Genomic DNA, 24,545 nt, shown 5'->3' on the forward strand with positions numbered 1-24,545 from the left:
AACTTCCTGCAGGTTTGTTTGCAACAGAACTTGCCGGTGAGTTGAAGGTAATCACAGTTACTTAACGAACATTGCTGAGCTTTTATTGTACCAAATGTACCGCTCTTTTATTATTCGTTCAATTCGGTGGATTCGTGGAAGCCTCCCCTCGACCAACGACCGCGATGTCAATGAAAATTCGTCCCTTCGCAATTCCTTCCGTCGGAACGCGACGACGCGTGACCAGAATTAAAGAACGATCCTCCGCCTAACGATAAACGCGTATTGGATGATTCTCGGGGAAACGATTTTAAAGCTACGCGGAAGAGAAAAGCACGACGAGCAACGGTGATGGCCTTTCGTTCTTTTCTTCTTTTTTCGACGTTCGAACAAAGATAATGTCGCTTCCACGATTGATCCACGGGGCCATTCGATAACGTTCGATTCGCTCGGCTTTAAGCCGGAATTTCTCTCTTTCTCTCTGCCCTCCTCTCGCGCGCGTAAGCTCTTTAATCATCGACTTTGAATTTCCACGGATGGGCAGGGGGAAGGAAGGTAGACAGAATTTCATGAAAATTGGGAAAGTTTGGGTGGGAAGAGCCGGAAAAGTTTCTCGTCGATCCAATTCGAAACGCGTAACAACGATCTTAAGGGATTGACGCGAGGTTGAAGAAGGGAGCAGATCGCCGCGCCGGCAACGAAGCCAGTTAAGGATAGGCTGACGGCGAGGAAAGACGGTGAGAGGGCTGTGAATGGCTGGTAGGAATCAATGAGGATGGCGTCGCTCTGGGGCGTCGACGTTTAGCTACGCGCGCCGCGACGCCGACTCCCGCGCGAGAGAATTCCTCCGATCTTCCTCAAACACTCGATGGCAAAGAGAAAGGTAAATAAGAAAGAAAATTCCCTCGATTACCGCGATTACCTTATTGCCCTTTCGTTGGTTCGATGGCTCGTTGCTCGATGTCCGACAACGTCATAATCCCACGTTCGGGCAAGATCGAGAGGATCGTTGCGGAGGAATTTCATTCTCTTTCGTCACACGATTTGTCGACTGTCGTCAAATACATGTTGGTAAATAATCGAACACATGTGTAGTATCGTAGATCATTATCGTAGGTGGTTGTTATAATTATACTAAATGGCCTGTAACGTTTGTTGAATGCAGGAATGCAGAATGAAAGAAAGTGTAAAGACGATTCCTCTTCTTTTTTTTGAACAGAGTCGATTGCGTGAGTTGTGAAAAAGAGTTGACTGTGTTGTTAAAAAACGAGTTTTGTTTGAGTTGCAACCGCGTATGTTAGTTAATCGCTTGTTCGCTATCTTGTTTAATTATCTATTGTTTAATCACCAGTATATATAATCTCAACACGTGCGTTGGCAAAAATAGAATGGATTTCGTTGAAATTCATCAGATCGTTGAAACTTTAACCTGTTTCCAACGTTAAGTTTCTGCCAAGCCACGTGGCTGCGCGAGGACGAGTTTTGCTCGCAATTTGCGACGATTTTGCGTTACTTCGACTCGTTTGAATAATCGCCGCCTCGACGTTGGCCGCGCAACACATCCAGCAGGCTGCCGAAACTTCTTTGACGCGGTGGTTAAATATGCATCGAGAGTCGGCGAGGTGAATACGCGCGACAAACCTTGATTGAATCAAATCGACGGAAGTTGCGATTAATCTTGAGGGTTGCTCCGCGCTTAAACGTGATTATATCCTTCGTTCGAGGCCGCGCTAACAGATTTCCGTGGAAAGTTACTCGTTACAAGATCCACGACGCGCGACGTTACATCGCGAGTAATGTAAAATAATTTATCAAAACGTTTTTATTAATCGAACAATATTCCCTCTTCGGCTCGACCTCTGCAATCTCCCGTATCTTTTCCGCTCCATCGTATCGCACGCGTGCGTTAATATCTCGCTGGTAATGGCGTCAAAGGGAAAATGTATTTTACGAAGCTTCACGTCACGGGATATGATGTTTCAAAAGCTGCAGAATATACGAAACTGCCGCGAATATTGCAAAAATCTGTAACGTTGGAAAATCGAGCGAGACTGTGTCCAGCGAGACAGGAGCGTTTGAAATGAAAGTGAGGCTGAAAAGAATGTGCTTTCCCGCTTCGAAGCGTTTGTTGTCGTTGGATATGTATCAAATACGAAATAATTGCGAGAGAAGACAAGGCCTAAAGCAATCGTATCTGTATTTAGATATCGCGCAATGCTTTACCTCACTGTAATCACCAACGCGAGACCGTTATCGGCGAATAATTTTTTTGCCCATTATCGATTGAAATCATCGATTCCCATCGGTTCTCGTCGTGTTCAGAAATTTATGTAACGCCGCGATGCAATTTTGCGATCGTGTACATTCGCGTTCACAGTTCTCGATCATCTTGTTGGCCGAGCAACGAGCGAAATAAAATTTTCAGCGACGCTGGTGCGTGTCGCTGGACGCGGTTTCCGAACGACGATTACACGGAATTGCCATTACGAAATTAATTCATTCGTGACAGCTTGTTATCAGGACACATCGAGGGGATCGTCGAGGGAACATCGCGGTAGCCGTGGATGTTTATTTTGACGGTCGAATCATACCGTTGGTTCTCGCTCATTTTCGATTACACGCGTCACCGCGACGATATTTTCCCCAACTTTCCACCCGCTTCGCGGAAGTTTATATTTCTGACGGGACAAGTTGATCTCGCTGTTAATCTGCATACGAATTTCACGCATGCAAATAGCAACGGGCGAGCACCGTGACATTGAACACGACACGGGCTAGTATATCGAAGCTAGTGTATCCTGCCGATATAACAGTCACTACACGCGTGAATACGTGTACGCATCCCTGTTTTACACGTGTGCATACAGATACCGATGCGTGCGTACGTACAGCGAGTGTCCATTACGAGAATATATTAGCCGAAATTGTTTCGCTCGTAATCGTCATCTCGGGATCGCGAGACTCTTAATTTCGTAGAACCGCGAACAAGCAGAGGAAGGGGCAATCCTCTTTCTCGTAACCTGTATGTGGCATTTAATTTCCGGTTGCAACGGTAAACGGCTGGTTTTGTGATTCAGCAACTCGTCTGGTGGCCAGCTGGCCCCGAGAGATCGGTCAAGTGAGTTCAATCGAGCTGCAACTTTCTTAAATTTCGCTTTGAGGGAAGAGTCGAGCCAGGAGGGAAAAGTCGAGAAAAACTAAGAAGGGAATACCGTACGAACGGCGGATACAGGATATATATATATACGAACGCGAGAGAAAAAAGAAAGGATACGTGAATGCTGAATTCGAGGATTTCGCTCAGAGTCGCGGTTAATTTAAAAAAAAAAAAGAGTTCAAAAACCGCCATTTCTTTATCAATTAGGGCAAGGTCTTTTGACGCATAGACGCCTCGTTAAATTATATATCCCGCAGCTTTCAACCTACACGTCGTAACAAATTGATACGGTATTTCGTGGTCGAAACCTTTACGCTGTGCGAGATATAGTTATTTTCGGCAACTAATCAATTATATCGCGTTCCTTCCCCTTGTGAATCCATCCATATCGCACGGCAATCACTCAATCATCTAGTTCTCGTCAATTGTTCGAACGTAGGAAAACTTTTCGCGCGTTCGACGGTCAATTAATCGATTCTAATTGGATTCTAATTGAAGGAAATTAAACAGGTGACTAATTAGTTATGACGCAGTTTTTCGTTTAGCACAGACTTCGTTCGTTTGTTGGAGATATTCGAGCGAAATCAATTATACAGGGTGATTCACGTAACGTACACACCTGAAATAACTTCTAAATTACGCGTCTAATGAAAAATTATTCGATACAAAAGTTGTATGATTTTATGGGAGGCGAAATATGACATATCAATTTTTTGTGGGTTCCGAAATTTCCAAGAAAGATCATCTTTATTTATTTTAATTGGATCATATATTCTTTTCGGAAGAATATTAAATTCCAAGTGAAAAAATATTAAGCCATATTTGTCCTAAACCTAATGGTTAAAGAGATATTTTACAATAATTTCGAGGAAAATTGCATAGAGTATTAGGACGTTGATGATCAAATTATCATAAAATATTTCCTTCACCATTAAGTTTAGGACAAATGTGGTTTAATACTATTTTATTTGGAATTTGATATTCTTTCGATTTGTGATGAAAAAAATATATGGTCCAGTTAAAAAAATTAAAATGATCCTTCTTGAAAATTTCGAAACCCATAAAAAGTTGATACGCCATACGTTGCGTCTCTTAAAACCATACAACTTTTGTGTCAAACAATTTTTCATTAGATGCATAATTTAAAAGTTATTTCAGGTGTGCAAGTTACGTGAATCACCCTGTGTATAACGATAAAACGTTGAATTCTTCTTCGATTCCCCCGTGAATTTTCCGAACAGTCTCTGATGAATTCCGTTCCACGTATTACGATCAGAGGGGAATCTTTTAATTTCCGTTAATCGCGAGTAATGCCGAAAATGCGAGGACCCATTCGCGACGCTACTTTGAACGTTTAAAATTCCGCTGCTCCGCGGGATAATTAATTCGGGGATTCTTCGCAGTTAACCCGTGCCCCGGTGCATTGTTTTGTCACGGCAACATTATTTATAGCTATCAAAATATTCGGTGCGGAGCCGGGGTTCGGTTCGATGGCAGCGGGAAACGGTAGCCTCGGATGACCCAAATAATTGAGTGCTCCGATAACCCCGATTCAACCGATGAAGAAGAATGAGAATAGGATAATAAGAGTTCAAGGGATAAGGTAAGACGATGGCAGGCGAAAAAAGGGTGTTACGGTTGGGGTTCCTTCTCGGCCTTTCTTGGTACTTTAACGAGCACTTTTGTGCACGAGCTGCGTGTGCTCGTTCCGCAAACGAAAAAAGAAAAAAAAGAAAAGAATATCGCGTGGCAAAATTGCCACAAATAATCGAGCACCGAAAGACACGAAACCGGTACAAAATATATCACGTTTAATGTCTAATTAATTAATTCAAGCAAAGTTGAACACTGTGTTTTCCCATTCTGGTCGTGCGATTTGTTGTAGGCATTAAAATTAAAATTGAAACACATGCCGCAGCTGAAAATTTCTATTCCAAGAGATGGAGATTAATGTGAAAGAGAGATAAAGCAAGAGGATGAAACAATGGCTCGTTAGATTCGCGATTAACCAAGGTTATGTGAGAGAAAACGTTGAGCTCAAAGGATACGAGTTTCGTGAACGTAACTCCTCCGACAGAGATACAGAGGGACGCAGCATGGCCAGACGTCCTGGGGGAAAGGCTGGATAAATTCGTGTAAACATGTCGTGCTCGATCAGAGCAAACGCATACCTCGAGATTAAAGTTTGTATATATAAATCGGCAGGCGTGCGCACGGGCATAATGTCAAAAGTCTGCACTTTACGTTGTAATGCCTCCAAACGATCTAAAACCGGGAAAACCAAGAGGAAATTTAACGTTGGAAACGTTATCCTTCGTTATCGATACGAAATTATTAACCTTCTCCGATTTCTTTTCCAGAAATTTTGCTTACAGAATTTTTTTTTGGAGAGGATGAAAATAGACTCGACAGTCACTTATTTCTAAAAAGATTTCCGACTCTTTTCCAGAGGACGATACTCGTGCGTCGAGGCGACGATATCGTGACACAACACGGCTCGTTCTGTGTTCGCACGGTACAAATGCAAATGGCCACTTTCCTACAAGATGGATTCGAAGTGCATCTTATTTCGATTCCAAGAAGTCAAGAGGTCAATTTCGGATCTTTTTGCGCCCCCTTTGGAAAATTTTCATTTCCAGAAATTTATTATCGCGTTCAACCCGCCCCTCGATTTTTCCCGTGAAAATATATGATAATTTCTTCCTTCACCACTCGAATTTCGAACGCTCGTTAAGAATGGTTGAGAATCTACGTAAACGCTCTTAGAGTACCTCTGCGTCTGAAGAAAGGAAAGGGAATCATCGAAATTCGGCGTGATTAATTACGCCACTCAAACGTGCCGAGAAACAACGACACATTCGATTTGTTTGCGCCGGTTAGGATGGAACAATGACGGTGATTACCAAGATGAATTTATTCATGGCGTGCCGTCTTCAGGGTAGTTTATCAGACAATGAACGAGAAATACTACGGGTTAAACTCGAGATCGTGCAGGTCGATTGAGAGAACTGCACGCGAAAACCAGCAGTAACCGGGTCCGAGGTGTTCGAACCTACGTACCTAAAATGGGAATCTCGCTTTTTAACGAAACGAACGGAATCGATACTCGAGAGAGAGAGAGAGAATTATCATCCGCGTCAATCGAACGTTATTTAAGGATTTACGATCAAATTACTCGCGGCTTTCTTCTTTTTTTCTTTTTCTTTTTTTTTTTTTTTCTTTAGATCGGCGAAGAAAATATCTGACTTCATAATTGAATTTGGGCGAAGTTCTCCCCCCCTTCCCCCATTTCGTAGGATTGCGAACCGATGAATCCGCGTGGATTACGTAACAATTTGCCACATGGCGCAATACCAGCATTTATTATTATTACTTCTCGCATTCCTCGAAAAATCGCAATGATCTATGATAATAATTCACACTCCCCTTCGCAGTACTATGTAAACAAGTATTTTTGCAATCAGCGCAACGTCGATCGTAATATTGATCACGTCGCGTCGTACACGGCGCTCGCGTACAGACCGCTCGTGCAGGAAACAATAAAAGTCTCCGAGCAAGAGTTACTTACGCGGGCCAAGTTCTCGCCGTGATTTTAAAATATTAACCCTTTTACAGCACAGCACGGAAGAATATATGTATACCATTAAATACAGCGTGGCTACTATAAATAATTACTTTCCCCACTTTTTCGTCGTATTTCCAACGCGACTTTCAATGTTTCATTTCGCACAAAAAATAGAATTATCTGACTGAGAAACAAGGGAAACGACGTTTTCCATATATCACAATCTCTTTGACAGTATTCTATAGAAATTTCTTCTTCGATCTTCTCGAATTTCGCAATACCCATCCATTTTCATTTAAACTTCTTCCCGGCATCTAATACTAGACGTTAATTAATATTTCAAATACAAGTCTCGAACGAAAGAAACGTTGAACGAACGTTTGTGTTGTGTCGGTGGTTAAGGACAAGAGCCACTTCACTAGAGAAATATCTACAGCCGTTTCTCCGGTTCAATGCCGGCATTCTTCAGCTGGCTGAGGAATTATCGGCAGACGGCGGAAAAATTAGTTGCCGTTACGGCCGATTATTCATGAAATCATCGAGCAATCCGCTTAGGGGCGATGAAGACGCGAATGTTCTTTCTGTTTTGTTCTCTTTCTCTGCCTCTTTTTCCCTCGCCGACGTTTACAACCGCTTTCAAGCTGGAATTTCCGAACTAAGGTTCGCGTCTCACGATTCACTTTACAGACTTTCCTCCGAGCAACCTTCTTTTTTCCCACGACATACTATTTCAAACAAATTTCCTCACTCGGTCAATCAAAATTCTGTCGAAATCTTCTGTTGTAACCTGTGTAAGCGTTACGTGATCTGTTAATTCGTCCGTTAAACATGAAATAATCGCGTGTCAATATAAATTTCATCATGCCCCGTTCAATGAACACCAATTCTAACAAACAGTTCGATAAATCCACAGTGTGTACAACTAGAAAACAGAGTTTTTGTTCGAAGCGTCGCTAGAATAATAAATCACGCGTGAAAAAAAAAGAGAGATGCACGGAAACGTATATCACGCGCGAAATGAGCCGCGAAGAGAATAAACAATTCATCGTGAAATAAATGATCTCGTATACCTCGTGTCCGAATTAAAGTGTTTAAGATAGTAATTTACCGAGTGGTTAACGGTTTGCAAGATGATCGCCTAAAGCTGCATAATCTATCTTAAATGGTGTCTCGATATTCGATAACGTTCGAAAGTTGGGCGCGCGTGTAAATGTCGATCGCGAGCTAAATTATTGTACAATCACGAAGAAGGAATTTTCGGGTACAGTAACACAAATATTTTCAGTCCGTTGAAAATCCTTGATATTAACGTTTCGAATGTCGTTCAGCACTTCGAACGATACTTTGTTCAAAACGACGATTTATTCTCGCACGTACATACAGGCGATCTTCTTTCACTCGTGTTTCGATGCATCTTCATATAAACGATACAACATAGACTTCAATGTACAACTCGATCAACGAAACTTTCGTCGAATCGTTTTTCGATGCATGGACTGTGTTCTTTCAATATCCGTGATTAATCGTTTCACGCTCTATAAATTTCCACGCAATTCCTGCGATCCGAACAGTTTCACGAAGGCTCGACCGCCTATCCGTCCGAAATTAATTAAAGTTATTCAATCTTCGATGACTCTAGCTCGTCAACCCCTTTAGTCTAACAGTTTGATGAACGCGATAAATCTTTTTGTATTTTGTCATTATTTCGTATCAAATTTTCCTATTTAACGATGAATAGATCCAAAACAGAGAAAACTATTGAAAGATTGAAAGAAAACGTGTCGAAATAATCACCTTGAGACACCTTTGTATTCGTTCGACAGGGAATTCAAATGATTTCTCATAGAGATCATTTGTCTGAGAATTACGCTCGTGATTGAGGATTGGTCAATCAGGGAATTTTAATAGCAACCAGATGCGAGTTCTTGAGGCGAAATAGTTTGGAATTACGAAATACGTTGCGAAAGCTCGCGCGCTTTTCATTGCAACGTACATACGTACATATGTAGCGTTGCACCAACAATGGATTTTAAAGTTTCATTGTCGCTACAAACCCTGGCCACGAGTTTGACGAGGATCTTTTTTTTTTTTTTAAATTCAAAGCAATTAATTACGTATTCCAGACGAGACACATTTCACGTTTTTAAAACTGGGTCGTGATATTGGGACGAACCGAAAATGACAAGAAATACCGAGGTTAAGAGGGAACGTTCTCATCTCGCTTGCGTCTTTCACATCCCGGATGTTATAATTTCGTTAAAATTTCCGCGTCGTGCCGAGTTTCGCTGTGCCGTGAAATTCAGTTTCTCGTGTTCCCAACGATGCCCTCGTATGTACTATTAAAGTACTAAAGCACCTCGTCGTTTCTCGAATTTTACGAAATAAACAAGAATGATCTGTCGATCCGATATACAAAGCATTAATACACGCAATGTGCAAGTACGTGTTCGATATTCGATCGTACGAAGTTTCGCAACGTAGAAAGGGCGCGTAAACAAGCGTACAACAAACAGCACTATCGCGAGGCGATTTCCGTTTGGCTCACGCGAGACCGATCGTTCGGTTGACAAATCACGCATGTAGGTAACGTGATAGTAAATAAAGCGACCTTGACTTTCTGGCATTTCCGGGCAGCGATGGATCTTGATTGTTTTCTGAGTGCCTCCAGAGGAAACCGCTTCCCACGGGATGTGTTCCAGCCGACTCCACCACGGCACCACTTCTCAACTTACACTGCAGTTCACGTGATCGATGCAACGGAACCACTGTTCGACGCGGATGGATCACACGGTCACGCGACGTACCGGGATCAACGCGGTCCTAACTGCGGCCACCGGTCGCCGGAATAATCTTTGAATGAAAATCGATGGGAAAACGCGGGCATGTGGATGAAACTTACTGTATCAAACACCAAGAGTTAAGATGCATCCAGAGAGAGAGAGAGAGAGAGAGAGAGAGAGAGAGAGAGAGAATGGCCGATGAATTAAAGGGACAATTAAAGAGAACGAAAGTCACTGACACGAGATCCGGCGTGAACACGCGGAAGTCGCGACGGATGCATCGCTCGCGGCGCGGTCTGGGCGGTGACTGAGCGGACCGAGGCGTCTCGACGCTCGGCATCTCTCCCACCCCTCTATTCGCATCCTGCAAGCCTGACGGATACCACTTTTCGGTCGCTCCGTTGTTCGCCTCTAGCTTTGCCTCCTGACATTCGACGCAGCTCTCTATTGTTTTTTTTTACCGGTATCGCGACACGTTCGACGCACTTGTCGCGAGAATCATTCGTCTCTCCATTCGTGTTTCATGGCTGTTTCAAAGGTGATGACCTCTTGTCTGTTAACGTTTACTCTAAACGAAATGAACAACAAATAGATGCACGCGGGAAACAAACGACCGCGATAAGACTTGTAACTGCCACCGTGTAATTATTCACATACACGTCGATATTTTTCACTAGTTATTAACTCCTACAAAGTAGCTCAAACAGCTCAATGTTGTCAAACGTGAAACCTAACCCAGTAACGTCTAAACTTAAACGATTTGTAACGAGATTGTGACGATATGGATGCGGTAGTTCAAGGTTTAAGTATCGCGGAAAAACTATAGTTTGTTGCCGTGCGAATCGCGAATAAGTTTCGGACATAAAATTTCGCGCTATCTTCCTTGTTCGTTGATTCGTTAATTACATTTGCGTCTTACTTTTTTAAAAAGAAGAACGAGCCGTGCTCAGAATAAAATTTCGTGAAATATTCAGGAGGATCCATTCTGCAAAAGTTGTGAAATTCGTACGCAAGTATTGGCTGCAAATAGTATACCGTATATACGAATATAGAATGTTCGAAGAGGAATCGATTCGACGTGAGTGTTGACTTCTCGGCGACGAAGCGCCTTCCAATTACTTACTCTTCACTCGATCGAGTCATAATCAAGCAAGGAGCAAACGTTCTCAGAAACAATTCCGACTGAAGAAGCAAGCTGTTAATTACGCTCAACTGCCTGCTCGCTTTCTCCAAGTGAATTATGAATAGCCTGTATTTTGGCGCCGGAAACGTTTTCTGTTTCGTTTATTGGATTTATCGCCGTGAACGTTGTCTCGTTGAAAATTTGTAGGTTATTCCGAACGAAGCTACTTACTTACTTGGATAAAGTATACAACTAATTTTTTAAGTCTCAACAGCTTCTACGATAATCTACACTGTCTACACTATCAAATCGTATTCCATGCACTTTATATCAAACTATCTTGAATACAGTATCTAAGTAATACAGTATCTTGAGTAAAAGATACAAGCAGAAACATTTAAAAGTTAAACTCGAAAGTTAATTCGTTCAAAGAAATTTTAACGAGATATAACGTAGAAGAAAGAAATGAATCTCAACACTCGTTGAAGAAGGACAACTTCCTTCGATAAAGTTTGCGTTTCCTCTACCCCGTTTTTTAATCAAATGATGCAAATTGTCGACGCTTTCTGACTCGCGTGTTTTTGTTTAATAATGTTTCAAGACAAGCCTTCTTTGCCCAGAGAACGTCGGTTGAAAGCGTTCAATCCCTGGCAGCGATTTTAATTTAATCAATCCAATACCGGTAGCGGGCTGGTAAATTATGCGCATGCATATTAAGCGGGCCGATTTTTAAGACCGCTATCCCAATTCTTTCCACGGCTTACTAATTGTTCTTGGAAAAATGGAAATACGTCGTGGCAATTCATTCCCAAGAGGCGCTCGCCGAGCGTTGAGTGCACTGAGACGCGGTCGGTAAGTTCCTCGTTGAAACTTAACTTCGGTGCTCGACGTCGGATCGGTTAAGGATGCGCTGTTACGCGTCGAGACCCTCTTAATCGTTTCCCCGTCAACTGGGGAACGTTCTCTTTCACCACTCGTTCTCCTTCGATCGTTTTTATATACGCTTTCTAATCACTCGTATCGTATTTGAGTTGTACTGTTTCTCAATATGGCGCTTGAAAATTATTAGTGTCATTGATGGAAATCGTTTTCTAATGAGAGTCCTCTTTATTACTTCATACTGACGCTATTAATATCTGATAATATATCCAACTTAAATGAATGTCTTAATTACCTTTGTCGTTTTCTATCTCTCCATCGATGATATTTGACAATCTTCTCGGAGTTAATTGAAAGTTGATTGTGTGAAATATCGCCAATCGGTGATCGTTTCAAATGTGTTTCCTCCATTTTTTTGATTAATGAATTTGGGACTTGCTGAAATTCATTACATCACATTATTATCTTACAATGCAAATATATATGAATGATACTGGATATGCGCAATACTTCAGTTTGACACAAACCAGTGAATGTAATGTAAACGATAATGTAAACGATGATATTATATTAATTTTCACATTCTTTTGGAAAACACACATTTCAAGACACGCGACCGTTAAGAAGTTTAGATCGAGACTAATTTCGATTTGAACTTGACTTGCGATATGTCGATTACAGCGCCATCTGCTCTCCATCTGAAGATTGAAACCGCTGTTTGTCGAATTCGAAATAAATTTTAATAGTTTTGCGTATAATTGTCTTATGTAATTACCAAGAATAAGTCCTTAGTACCACCTTGGCTACAAATTAAATAACACAAAATGGCAACAACTTCCGTGAACAATGGTAAGCAAATGCTAATTGATTTTAAGGTTAAGGTTTAATTTTAAACAGTTTAAGAAGTTCCGTTGTTTTATGCAAGTTTCAGTCAAGAAACAATGTCCTTACATGGAAAAGTGTTATCGAAAAAATCCAATTCATTTCAACGAAATGTCACATCCACACTGTAAGTATTATATTATTATTAATTGCATTCGATGATCATTCAACTGTGATAAAGGACCAATAAAACATATGTTTTCTTTCAGTGGAGAAAATTGTAATAAATCAATTAGAAGGTGAAATACAAATACCTGAGGAACTTGATTTTGTCTGTTCCGATGAATCTCTTTTAAGAGACCAATTGAAGATCTTACAGATGTTATTTAGAAAAGAAAGAGATAAAGAAGCTAGTTCAATCAAAGTGTTAAATTCCAGACTAAATAATGTGAATTCAGAAGTCACGAGTGAAGATAAGTCTACTTCCAAAATATTGAAAGATAAAGTGGAAAAACATAAACAAATAATGGCTCAAAGAAGAGAAGATAAGTTGAAAGTTATGGATGAAGTAGCAGAGGCACTTTTCAAGTCTTGTAATGAAAAAAGTGATGTAGATCAGAATAAAGTTTCTAATAAAGAAGAATTAGATAATTTTAAGGAAAAGAGAGATAGTAATGATTTTGCTAATGATGAAAAAAAACACAAAAGATCAAAATTAAGTGATAGCATACACGAGAAAGTTGAAGATTGTACTCAAGGTACAAATAAAAGTTCAGAACGTGGAGAAAGTTCAAGTTTTTCAAAAGGCACATCTTTGATAGATTCTTATGAATCATGCAGTACTGCAAACTCTAGGAAAGAAGCAAGAGATAAGGCGATTCAAATGATGCAAAATCAAGGATTTGAAGTGTCAGTGGTCGAACCAGGCAATTTTAGTTTGAAATATGCTCTATCAGCACCATATCATTTATTTTTTACAAGAGTTGAAAAATCAAAAGAAACATATAATCAACCAACTTCCATAACGTTCCCTGAAATCTTGGACATTAGTTTAGGAGAAATTGAGAAAAGCTTGCATATTAATTTTGTAATTGACGTCGGATGGCTATGCCTTCAGTATTTATTGGCTGGACAACGTACAGATATGTTAATTTTATTTGGAGATAGAGTGGACGGAGAAAAATTAAGTTTGAATATTACTATAGTACCTATATTCATGCCAACAAAGTTTGGTTGTCATCATACTAAAGCTATGATTCTCAAGTACAAAAATAATGGAATACGGGTGGTGGTATTCACTGCAAATTTATACTCGGATGATTGGGAGAATAGAACACAAGGGTCTGTCAAATAATTTTAGAAATCATTTTATGCTTGTTTTAAAGGGAAGATAGTCATGGATAAACGATTACTTTAATTTTGTTAATCAGAGTTTGGATTTCACCACATCTCCCACCATTGCCAGAATCTGCAAACCCTGGCGACGGAGAATCACCAACAGGCTTCAAGAAGGATTTAGAACGTTATTTAAACAAATATAAAGTGCCAGCTTTAACGGAATGGATTTCCCTTGTACGAAGAGCAGATTTTTCCTCAGTAAATGTATTCTTTTTGGCGTCCGTCCCTGGAAGACACACAGGTGTTGAATATGACTTTTGGGGACATAGAAAACTAGGTTGCATTCTTTCGAAATATGCTAAGTTGCCTCCTGATGCACCACAGTGGACGTTAGTTGCTCAAAGTTCAAGTATTGGTAGCTTAGGACCCAACTATGAAAGTTGGTTACTGAAAGATATAACATCCTCAATGTCAAAGGAAAATCCTGTTGGTTTGAAAAGTCTTCCAAACTTTCAATTCATTTATCCATCTTTGGAAAATTATAAACGTAGTTTTGATCATCGAGTTGGATCATCTTGTTTAAATTACAGTTTTCAATTACATTCTAAACAAGAATGGATAACGTCTTTTATGTGGTAAGTTCTTAATTTTTATTAACATTTTGTACATGTGTATATATATATATATGTATATATGTGTGTGTGCGTGTGTGTGTGTGTGGTAAAATTTGTTTAGCCAATGGAAGGCCACACGAACCGCTAGAGATAAAGCAGTACCTCATATAAAAAGTTACACGAGAATTTCGCCCGATTACAAAAGAATTCCTTGGTTCGTACTTACCAGTGCTAATTTAAGCAAAGCTGCATGGGGAATGGACGGAAAGAGTTTTTATATTATGAATTACGAAGCAGGCGTTGTGTTTATTCCACATTTCGTTGTACGTAAAAGTACATATTGTTTATATATCCTTTATAAACAAAAACGTTTAAAGTGTACATTATCTTTTTACAGATTGGTTCGACCACATTTCCTATTAAAGAAGAAGAAGATGGTGTTCCAGTTTTCCCTATTCCCTACGATCTGCCGTTAACTCGGTATACAAGTGAAGATCAACCATTTGCTACAGACTTTTTTTCTTTGTAGGAAGCAACAGCTGAACATCGACGAATATTCTATTGTGATGGTAGCTTTTCATTTTTTTTCTATATTTTTTGCAAAATAGAATACCAAATAAATCTTTTTATTTTTTTAACAAAATAAACAAATTATCAATTGCTTCTATACATTAAATTGTATATATTAAATTTATATTTAAAAAAAAAGAACTACACGTTGTTCGCTCTTCGAATTGCTTTTCGATTTGTCTTTGCGAACACAATTTAGAACGTAATAGTGAGACTTCCACCAAGCTAATAGAAATTTTACGACGTCTAAAATTCCCACGTCGTACGTGACTTATTTATTAATTTGCTCGTGATCCGTGCCGATTTCGTGGTTGCTCATTCGCGGATCACGCGTTTTCCATAAAACATCAGCAGGAAAGCATTTCCTGACCAGAGCCTTTTCGACGTAACATCGTATTGCTTGTGCATGCCCCGCCTTCAAACAACGTTTGACCAAGCTTTGCTTGCTCTTCTCCCCCATATCAATTACACATACCATACGTTGGTTTCGTAAGGTGAAGTCACACAAGGTGGCCAAATGAGCTCCTTGTGAAACTAAGTGAAAAAAAAAAAGAATTTACTAAAAAGAAGTATAGCAAAAAACATTTTCCTTTCAAAGATTTAAAATTCAATTTACAAATGATAATTTTTGTTAAGAAAACATTTAAATGTATAATGTTTCAAAAAGAAGATTTATGATTTCTAGTATTTCTTCTTTTTATCGTTGTCTCTATCGTTCTCACCAACTGGTTTCAATACATTGGCATAAATTTTTTGTTTACGTTTTGTTTACGTTCACAGTTTTGTTTACATTCGACTTTGTATTATTTAAAATTTTAATGACAAGTCAATACTGATATTTTATTCGTTTTGTGCCATTGCAGTAACCGTGTTTTCAAACGTGTTTGAAATTCAAAATAACAAAGAGAAGGAACTTCATTATTCCAGAATCTGCAGTTCTGAAGGATAATGTAATATCGTTGAACACAATGCTCGTCTCTAAATCAGCAAACAGTTGAATTCTCCGAGTTCAAGGATACTATACATTGGCACAGTCCAAAATTCATTCAATTTCCCATCGTCTTTGAAATCGAGGATTCCAACGCCCAGCCATTTGACTTAATTTAGAAAAAAGAAAGAAAGAAGACGTTTCAACAAACCGGTTTGCGTTTTCGGCTGTTGCATGGCAAAAGACAGAAAAAGTAGCGAAGCCGGCGTGAACACAGCCCACGATTGTAGTTCGGTTTTCCATTAAAAAAGACGCGCCGAGAACGTCAACGCGCAGCAAGGTTTCGCCTCCCACTAGGTATCGGCTTCATGGTTGGAAGTTCTCGGCGCAGATGCGACTTCTGGAAAGGGACGTTCCTGTGACGCTGACCACGACATCGAACCCGGGAACGCGTTGATCAGCAGTTTGTGAAATGTCGTCGCCACGGACGCATACTTCTTAATCCTGTAGCCGTGTACGTGTTTTCCATGCGCGAGCGTGTATAAATAGACAAGCATGTGTGGATTCATATCGTCGTGAATAGTCAGCACAGGACAACTGTCGCAAGTCCTCTGCAATTCTGCCTGACAGACTGCCGCTAGGTAGGTGGGAGCATCGATACGTTCTAACGAGCGCTTGAATACCGATCCGAGCGATAAGAATCTCGTGATAGAGGAAAACTATTTGTCATCCACGGGGAAAACATCTCCGAGTTTCGAAGCAATGCGACAGTAACGCGTCGTGAGTCTCGTTGGGAAGACCCAAGTTTCGGAACGATTTTTTGGAAGAACTCGGCCAAGGGGAGCGTGCTTCGAATGACAATCGCAGAGACAACCTCCTGAGAGGGAAAGTATCGAAAGTAGCTTTCGCTGGGAATTTTGAATTGTTTCCACGGTATATTCTTTCTGCCAGAAATTCTACTTTTAAGTGTTACATCAGTGGCTGCTACTGCACAGCGTCGCAATTACTTGCTCGCGATTCGTCATCATTTCGTTTGTTCATCGGTGAACGATCAGCAACGTTGCAAGACGCGCGCGATTCATCGGATACCTATTTTTAATGTGCCGCTTATTCGTCAACGATCCCTCTGCCAATTTGGCAGAAATGTACCGCGCGATTATACCGAATATACTCGATATTCATGCTATTAAGTAGTGAGTGTAAGATATTTTTTGAATCGTTTCGTTGGATTTCAAAATGCCTCGCGTAAATTCTGAATTCTTCCACGAGAGAGTGATCATTATTGGGAGAGATACCATCTAACGTTAATTGTTGTCTTGCTCTTGTTTCTCGCTATCGAGCGTTTGCTTCATGACGTTAAAAGCATCGCGCAACTCGAATGGAATTTTCCGATACATACGATTATGATAATGAAAAGCGTAGATAGTCTGTGAAAATATGACTTTCAATAGTTTTTGCCCTGAGCGTTTTAAATGGTGCTGCTTCTGACATTTCAGATCCAAAGTGCTCCGTGTATAAAAGAACGCCGGACGTAGGCTGCATTGTCTGCTGATGCGTTCAACGATCGTCCAACATGTCCCGACGTATTTTAAAATAAAATTGATCGTCATGGTGCGTCGGTCTATCCACGATCCTTTGACATGTTAATGGAGCAACTCGGTTTCCTATCGGCGAGAAACGAGCCAGGAAACACAGTCAGTACCGTCGACGAATCGATAAGGTGGAACGTGGCTTTCCAACGGTGGAGGAATTCCAAAACCTGACCACGCGGGCACCGTACTTCTGGTTCAATTCGAGGACGTGCGAATAGCCAGTTTAATCAGGATGATAACCTGCTGGATATTGACTGGTGTATTTGGGGCTATCGTGCTGCTCTACAGCCTAATAGAAGTTCACTATTTCCTACGTATGTTCTTAACCGTGTTTCTTGCACGTTTCTGCAAAAAAAGGGTACACATCCTCGACGAGACTACCGTCTACGGTACGTTGATCGCTTAACCCTGAAGAGAAATAATATTAATTAATGTGATGTGGCATTGAATCTGTCTGCGATATTGCTACTGTTTAAGCTAGTATTATCGACAGCACGTAACCAAGAACATAGAGAGTCCATGAAAATGCATTTTATGCACCACTATCGCTACGTAACTCCAGAATCCTTACAATTTACTGACTTATCTTGCGCTCATTCCGGTAAACCTTGACCTACCATGCGCGATCAGTTGGCCTGTCGGTTGCTCGTGTCGCAAATCCGTACGAGTATTGATTGTCCAGCACGCTGCTGCAAAATTCTACCGAAACTGGACCAACAAATCGACATATAAGCCACGGAAATCTTTGCAGCATAATTTGAAATCGTCGTGTGCGCCTCTTGTTGTTAGCAGCGTTCTCATCCTGCACGGTAGTCTGGATTTTCACACCATCCGGATTATCTGCAAAAAGAACGTTCCGTTATGGCTTACACGATATGCAAGATCAATAAGGAATATTTAAATTCTCGAATTAACATGCCGATATGTGGCAAAAAATAGATTTTTATTCTTGCAACGAATCAGGAAACATATCTCTTCTATCTATCTTTCTCTGTTTCACATTTACATAAATACGATTCCGCTTCTTTGAACTTGTTAGTTCTTCAAAATTTGTTAACGATGTTAATATCTCCATCATATGATTTTTGATTTGAATCGTCTATCGTATATTTATTATCAAAGGAGGAATAATTAAATGAAATGCATTTTTAATTCTCTTGTTTACAATCGAGAATTATAACGTTTGATGCAATTGTTGAAATAATGATCTCAATATGTTCTTCGACAATTCTGCTCTTCTAATAAATTTATCATCTTTTTTTCTTTATCCTTGAAATATACATGATAAATGAATGCGTAAACGGCGCTTACGTCGTTTATCTAATTCTATATACACTCACGGTTGTACTAATGTTTGTTTTTCACAGGTATCTGCATCACTACGGATGTGGACACGCTGCTCTATCACATGAACAATGCGAGATATCTCCGCGAGCTGGACTTCGCCAGGGCGGATTTTTATGAGAGGACGAGCCTCTATCGTGAAATCTGCTCTCAAGGATCCGGTGTCGTGCAGGGAGCGGCGACCATTCGTTATCGCCGGTTTCTCAAACCGCTGTCCGTCTTTAAAATAACTTCCAAGGTATGCGCGAGTTCGATCACACGAAATCGTATTACAGAGTTACGCCCGTTGTTCTCTATCTCGATCGTCTTGAGAATCCTTAGAAACTTTGTACGATTCTTCGACAAAGAGATTTCCGGTATCCGGTCGGTTACCAACGTTTGTTCCCGATAACTTCTAGGAACTAGCCGATAACGTGAAAAGAAAACGAACTTGTTGGCTCTCTGCAATTCGTAGAAGTCGTGCAACTCACGGTGCTAATTTTAATGAGCCGAAGCTTGTTCGAAGGCATTCGCGACTGCAGTAATTTCGTATGCACTCCGATGATCATATGACGCATCGTCTCGAAAATGTATTCCCGCTATCACTTTTATTACGGTGCAAGTGGAATATCGAATTAAAGTTACGCTTTTCCATTATAAAGGAGATGTGCGTTGCTCTCGTAAGGTCGTTAAAAGTAACTTCGCCTGCTTAATCATTCAGTATCTTCCTGGAATATGTCCTTGTAGATAATATATTGGGATGAGAAATCCGTATTCATGGAGCATCGGTTCATCACGCCTAACGACGGATTCGTCAGGGCCATTGCGATGTGCAGACAAAGGCTTTTGGACTGTAGCGCCGAGGCTGTGATCGGTTCCCTCATGGAACGAGGCGTCAAGCAAAATGGTAACGTGGAAGCGGGTGTTACTCAGGTAATTTTCATTCTTGCCAAAATCTCTGCAAGGATATGAATACGGCTATATTAATCTAAGTGATTTACGCGAATCGTTTTATATAAATTAATTATCGTGCACCTTACAGGTACCTCACGTTCGACCGCAGATGCCACCGGAAGTCGCCAGGTGGTTGGAGAGTAACGAAATCTCTTCGGCGCTGCTTCGTCAGAGCTCGGCAGTGACGACGCATTGCTGACAAAAGGAGGATACGGCATCCACCGCGAATGGCGCCGTGTCTACTTCCGTCTACGCGACTACGACCGTGTAAGGTCGAATATTCGATCGATGCCGGCTTTCGTTGGTCATCGATGGAATCATCCAGCAATCGCTTCTTGTTCGAACGACACGTGAGATAGCTTCGAATCAATTTTGTCGGTGAACAGATTACGAGTGATCGTTAAGTTTCAAGCTTTTATCGATTGCATTCTCGATCGAGTTCGATCGAGGATCAAAGTGAACGAGAAGTTGATGCTCGCCTACCTGAAAATTGGTTCAATGTTATTTGCAATATGGTTCGAATACGTAATCGTATATATAATATAATATATATAGTGAATGTCGAAAGAAAAAGAGAGAAAAAAAGGAATGAATTTTCTTCGGATCGATGAGAAACAAAAATCTAGAGTACAAAGGCCAAACAGAGATGTGAAATTATTTTATTAGGCAATGATAGATGCGCGACTATTGGGCAAGATGTGTTTAGCTTCCTCGGGTGGAAGAATTTACTAATAGACTCAATGAACTCGATAACTTTCGAAACAAGTTATGAAAACAACCTGTCCAGTGACCGTGGAACGGACTGCTAGAATAATATCAAAGAAGATTACGGATTCTAGACCGATTAAATCCACTCCAAAGGAGCTTCCAAATTTCAAAAAGAGCACTATTTGTTAAATATTCTCCGTTGAAAGTAATCGCGAAACGCGAGGCGTTATTTACATTTTTTATTACATATATTATAAAAAAAAAATATATACATATATATATATATATTATAAATCAGCGATTGGCGCCGGTAATGATAAGGAGAGGACAAAGTAGAATTCTCCGGAGGAGCTGCTTTGTCGCAGGATAGTAGAGATACAACAACAATCTATATACAAGCGCATTGAGAGGCGAGTGTTTATACTTCATGTTACAGGTGCCTTCACACAAATCGTGGTGGATATTCGCTCTCCTGCGATTATCGAGCACTCATCAGACCGTGACATTCGCGTACACCCGACACGGTCACTGTCGTTTGTTACGCGTCAATTCGTTGTGATTTTATTATAAATTTCATTGACCTGTTATCATTATGTTTCTAGTAATACACAGAACGTCCAGCAATTGCTCGCGTGTGATCGATTTTTAAAAAATCGTACATACAATCCTTGTTACCGACGCCACTTGCATGGGTGAATCTATAAAGTGTATTCCATTTAAATTTCGAAATAAATCGATATTCGTAGTTTGGTCATTAAGTAGCCGACGACGTAGCGAATCTCGAACTGCTAAATAGTATTGTACACGTATTACACGTGAAGACGTTATTATAATTCTAGATGATAATGCCATATTTGTCAGATAATACTGTGTTGGTCATGTCGTTGAAAATACCATTATCCAGGAGTAAAAATAAACATTCCTTAGATAGTTAATGGTTTTTCGTTGGGAGATATGTTACTTTCTTCTTCATTTTTTCGAAAAGATGACACGGCAATTTGACACGGTTAAATCGAAGATGTTGTAATATTTAAAGAAGCCCATGCATGCGTTACTGCAGCAACTACAGCAATAAGATTTATATACTTCATTTTTATGATCCAAAGCAAATTGTCAGAACATTCATATATTCGTGACGAATATTTCCGAGCAATGATATAATCACACACGAAGTGAACCCGTGTATATTTTTAGACACCTTATCTACTATTTCTGTTTTCCAAACTAAATGTGTCATTGAGTAAAATGTGCAGATTAGTGCACAAGAGACGATTATTTGCGTCGGACGTTAATTAGTTCGATTTTTAATAATTATTAACTGTTACAATTGTTGATGTACACGTTCAAATCATAATATCAAAAGTTCTTTCATCGACTCACCTATTTATTTGCCACAAGTATCAAACGGTCGAGCGATTAAATTGTCACCACGAGCTATCGAGTTCTCATTTCATCACAACAATCACGATAAATAAAGATTAAAGTATAATTTTCGAGACACGCGTGACATTGAGCGATTATTGTTCTTTGACCGCGTTGACTGCTTCCGTACATGTTGTAAGCAAGCGCAGTCCTGAACGAAACGTCATCGACCATCGAATGAGAAACCGGTTACGAGTTTATACTACCACGTAGCATAAGAAGCGGCCTCGCAGTTTGGAATTTCACGGTAACCGCACGCAGTGTTTCTCGGACTGTGGCTTCGTGAACATCAAGAGCCGTTTGTTCTCCTTTCTCATCTCGTCTTCCGGAAACATTAGAAAAAAAAAAAAAAAAAAAAATGGTGTGTGCCTGCCTTGTCACAGTCTTACTTGTTCTCTATATACTGTTCGACGTAAATTATTTCCTAAGGATCTTGTTTACGTTAGGTTTGGGCAGGCTGTTACAGAAAAGAAAGAAGATTTTCGACACCACAGTTATCTATGGTAATGATCATTTGAAATTTCTTCTAACGGTTCTAAGTTCTTCTCCTACTTTCAACAGTTATATTGTGCTACGGGTTACGATAAAGTATTTGCGTGTTCTTTCTCGTTCATAGGTTTGTAACTTTTTGTATTCGATCTGTCTAAAAATATATTTTTTTATTTATTAATTATCAATGAGACGATGATTTTTACTTATTGATGGGAATTTAATTACCATTTGGATTTGATTATCAATTGAGAATTAATTTGTAACAATTTCGATGGCGTAACTGGAACCGTTTGTTCGCTCAGTATAATGAGTGATATAATTGAATGTAAAGTAGTTTATGTTTAACGTAAAAAGTGAACATAAATTTTCACAGTATGATTCTCGCAATTTTAACGGGTTTAAGAATGGTTAGAAGAAGGAGAAAATTGATTGGCATAAGGGGATTTACTTATTTTCTGTAAATGCAACGATGCAAAATGAAAAATGCAGATACCACTTTTTTAAAAAATGGAATCATTTTTTTTACGATATTCTTCATAAAAAAAAAAATATTAACTTGTGTATGTCGAAAAATGATTAGTTTCGAAGATATTTTAACCTCAATTTTGTAAAAATCTATCGAACGATAGACGAGGAAGGACTATGGCAGCAGTCTTGCATTCATACTGTCCTTATCTTCTGCATAGATTTTAGAATATTAAAGTTAAAACATCTTTTAAACTAATAATAATTAATAATTAAATTTTCTTGTCTACAACTTTTTTTGTATCTCCTACCATTCTCTATTTATAACCCGTCATAATTGACCTCTGTATAATGATACGTTTAATTACGCGCGAAAATTCCCACGAAGCGTTTGAGTCGCAAACGTGATTTGCATCGAGGATAATGAAATGTCTTCGGTAAACGGACGCACAAAGCGGAAGAACCTTTATTTGCGATTCAAAAGAATTCAAAGGCAAGCATTTTTTAAAATCGCTCTTTGATCTTATTTCGTAGTCGAAAATTCACCGACACGTTTGTATTTTTGTTTCATACCTGTAATCAATACGAGTAAATTAAAAATTATACTATCACGATAAGAAAAGAACGAAATTGATAATATTGGTAATATCAAAAAAGATTTCAATCTATCTTTTATATCTTATTTAGTTATTTATTTATTTATTTTTTTTATTTTTATATCGTATCAGCAAATTAGATGAAACAGGTTCGATCAATTCGTAGAGATTCGTAATAAAATATATGATTATAATGTAACGACCATATACAGAAATAGAAGTGTATCAAATTAGTGGATATTATAGTTTCCATTTCGTTCATTATTTTACATATAAAATCTACACAACATCTATTAAATTTGCATTTAATGAGATTTATTTTGCACGTAATGCAAAATGAGTAGATCATACGTATGTAATCTGCCTTTATAAACGAATATAGTGACGAAGTTTGAATAAATAATTGCGGTACTTTTGCTTGTGATTATTTTTTTCTTCTGTGTCTCTTTTTTTTTTATCTGGATGAAGACTGGCAGAGAAAGAGTGAGATTTCTTTTTTCTTTTTTCAGGCATATGTACCACGCAAGATGTGGATCTATTTCTAAAACATATGAACAATGCCAGATATCTTCGGGAACTGGACTTTGCACGTTTTCATTACTATGATCTCTCTGGAATTTACGCGGCAGCTGCAAAAAGAGGTGGGGGCGCAGTACAAGGAGCTTCATTGACCCGATATCGTCGACCTGTTCCTATTTTCACGCCGTATAAAATTACTACGAAGGTGAGCTAAATGCTCTTGAATAGGCAATCATTATGCCAATATATTAAATATTCGTCAACTAAGTAAAACCTTGTTTCAATCTTGTTTTACAGTTAATATACTGGGAGGACAAGCACTTTTATCTGGAGCACGAATTCATTAGTTTGACGGACAACTTTGTACGTGCTGTTGTTCTTAGCAGACAAACTGTCACAAATTTGAAGACCCCGGTCTCGGAGTTAATCGCTGAACTGGAGCCAAACGCGCAACGACCTGCCTTGACCAAGGAGTTAGAATTATGGATCGCTTCTATGGAGGAGTCCTCTCAGAGATATAAAAAGCATAATTAAAGATTGTGTTTCTTTTTTTATGTCACTTTTGCTCAATGCGTACTTTACCGTACTGCTTATTTTACAAATTAAAATGTTAATATATCAACGATTCCACTTTTTACAATACGATGTATATGTAATGGATTTCAATCGATTCGTTAAACATGCAAGTGTTTCACATTTAGGTGTCCATAATATTAATT

At 39.5% G+C, this 24,545-nt stretch overlaps 4 protein-coding genes and 1 long non-coding RNA gene across 15 annotated transcripts in view; 3 read left to right on the forward strand and 2 right to left on the reverse strand.

Moving 5' to 3' along the window:
* Positions 1-12,101, reverse strand: part of LOC122538123 (transient receptor potential-gamma protein) — a 115,802-nt gene extending 103,701 nt beyond the window's left edge. For 4 of the 7 annotated variants that reach the window (XM_043671918.1, XM_043671916.1, XM_043671917.1 and 1 more), the window contains exon 1: positions 9,310-9,772. The gene's annotated coding sequence lies outside the window, so the exon portion shown is untranslated. Of the gene's footprint in view, positions 1-9,309; positions 9,773-11,778; positions 11,922-12,010 lie in introns of those variants that run through there. The other 3 variants (XM_043671920.1, XM_043671919.1, XM_043671915.1) reach the window with 2 other exon arrangements.
* Positions 12,102-12,159: 58 nt separating this feature from the next.
* LOC122538126 (probable tyrosyl-DNA phosphodiesterase) lies at positions 12,160-16,223 on the forward strand. Of its 2 annotated transcripts, none has more exons than XM_043671927.1 (7): positions 12,160-12,332; positions 12,409-12,492; positions 12,575-13,646; positions 13,736-14,278; positions 14,379-14,580; positions 14,655-14,826; positions 15,691-16,223. In XM_043671927.1, exons 1-6 carry the CDS (start codon positions 12,308-12,310, stop codon positions 14,784-14,786), a joined length of 2,058 nt encoding a protein of 685 aa, XP_043527862.1. In that variant the 5' UTR covers positions 12,160-12,307; the 3' UTR covers positions 14,787-14,826; positions 15,691-16,223. The 2 variants fall into 2 exon arrangements, with proteins under 2 accessions (XP_043527862.1, XP_043527863.1); XM_043671928.1 differs by having other exon boundaries at positions 12,415-12,492.
* A 34-nt stretch (positions 16,224-16,257) lies between these two features.
* On the forward strand, positions 16,258-20,499 carry LOC122538136 (protein THEM6). 4 transcript variants are annotated; one of them, XM_043671946.1, is made up of 5 exons: positions 16,258-16,396; positions 17,252-17,736; positions 18,715-18,929; positions 19,418-19,603; positions 19,713-20,499. In XM_043671946.1, exons 2-5 carry the CDS (start codon positions 17,580-17,582, stop codon positions 19,821-19,823), a joined length of 669 nt encoding a protein of 222 aa, XP_043527881.1. In that variant the 5' UTR covers positions 16,258-16,396; positions 17,252-17,579; the 3' UTR covers positions 19,824-20,499. The 4 variants fall into 4 exon arrangements, with proteins under 4 accessions (XP_043527881.1, XP_043527882.1, XP_043527883.1 ...); XM_043671947.1 differs by lacking the exon at positions 16,258-16,396 and adding an exon at positions 16,539-16,688; XM_043671948.1 differs by lacking the exon at positions 16,258-16,396 and adding an exon at positions 16,789-16,954.
* On the reverse strand, positions 17,614-18,771 carry LOC122538142. The gene is made up of 3 exons (XR_006308795.1): positions 18,688-18,771; positions 17,965-18,187; positions 17,614-17,755 (listed from the first exon to the last, which is right to left on the reverse strand). It is a non-coding gene; the product is annotated as an uncharacterized LOC122538142 (long non-coding RNA).
* A 1,470-nt stretch (positions 20,500-21,969) lies between the features above and the next one.
* Positions 21,970-24,526, forward strand: LOC122538139 (protein THEM6). The gene is made up of 3 exons (XM_043671951.1): positions 21,970-22,257; positions 23,817-24,031; positions 24,124-24,526. Exons 1-3 carry the CDS (start codon positions 22,113-22,115, stop codon positions 24,358-24,360), a joined length of 597 nt encoding a protein of 198 aa, XP_043527886.1. The 5' UTR covers positions 21,970-22,112; the 3' UTR covers positions 24,361-24,526.
* The last annotated feature ends 19 nt before the right edge of the window (positions 24,527-24,545 follow it).

This window comes from Frieseomelitta varia, unplaced genomic scaffold (genome assembly GCF_011392965.1).
Source record: "Frieseomelitta varia isolate USP_RPSP 00005682 unplaced genomic scaffold, Fvar_1.2 scaffold_961, whole genome shotgun sequence".
Classification (NCBI taxonomy): domain Eukaryota; kingdom Metazoa; phylum Arthropoda; class Insecta; order Hymenoptera; family Apidae; genus Frieseomelitta; species Frieseomelitta varia.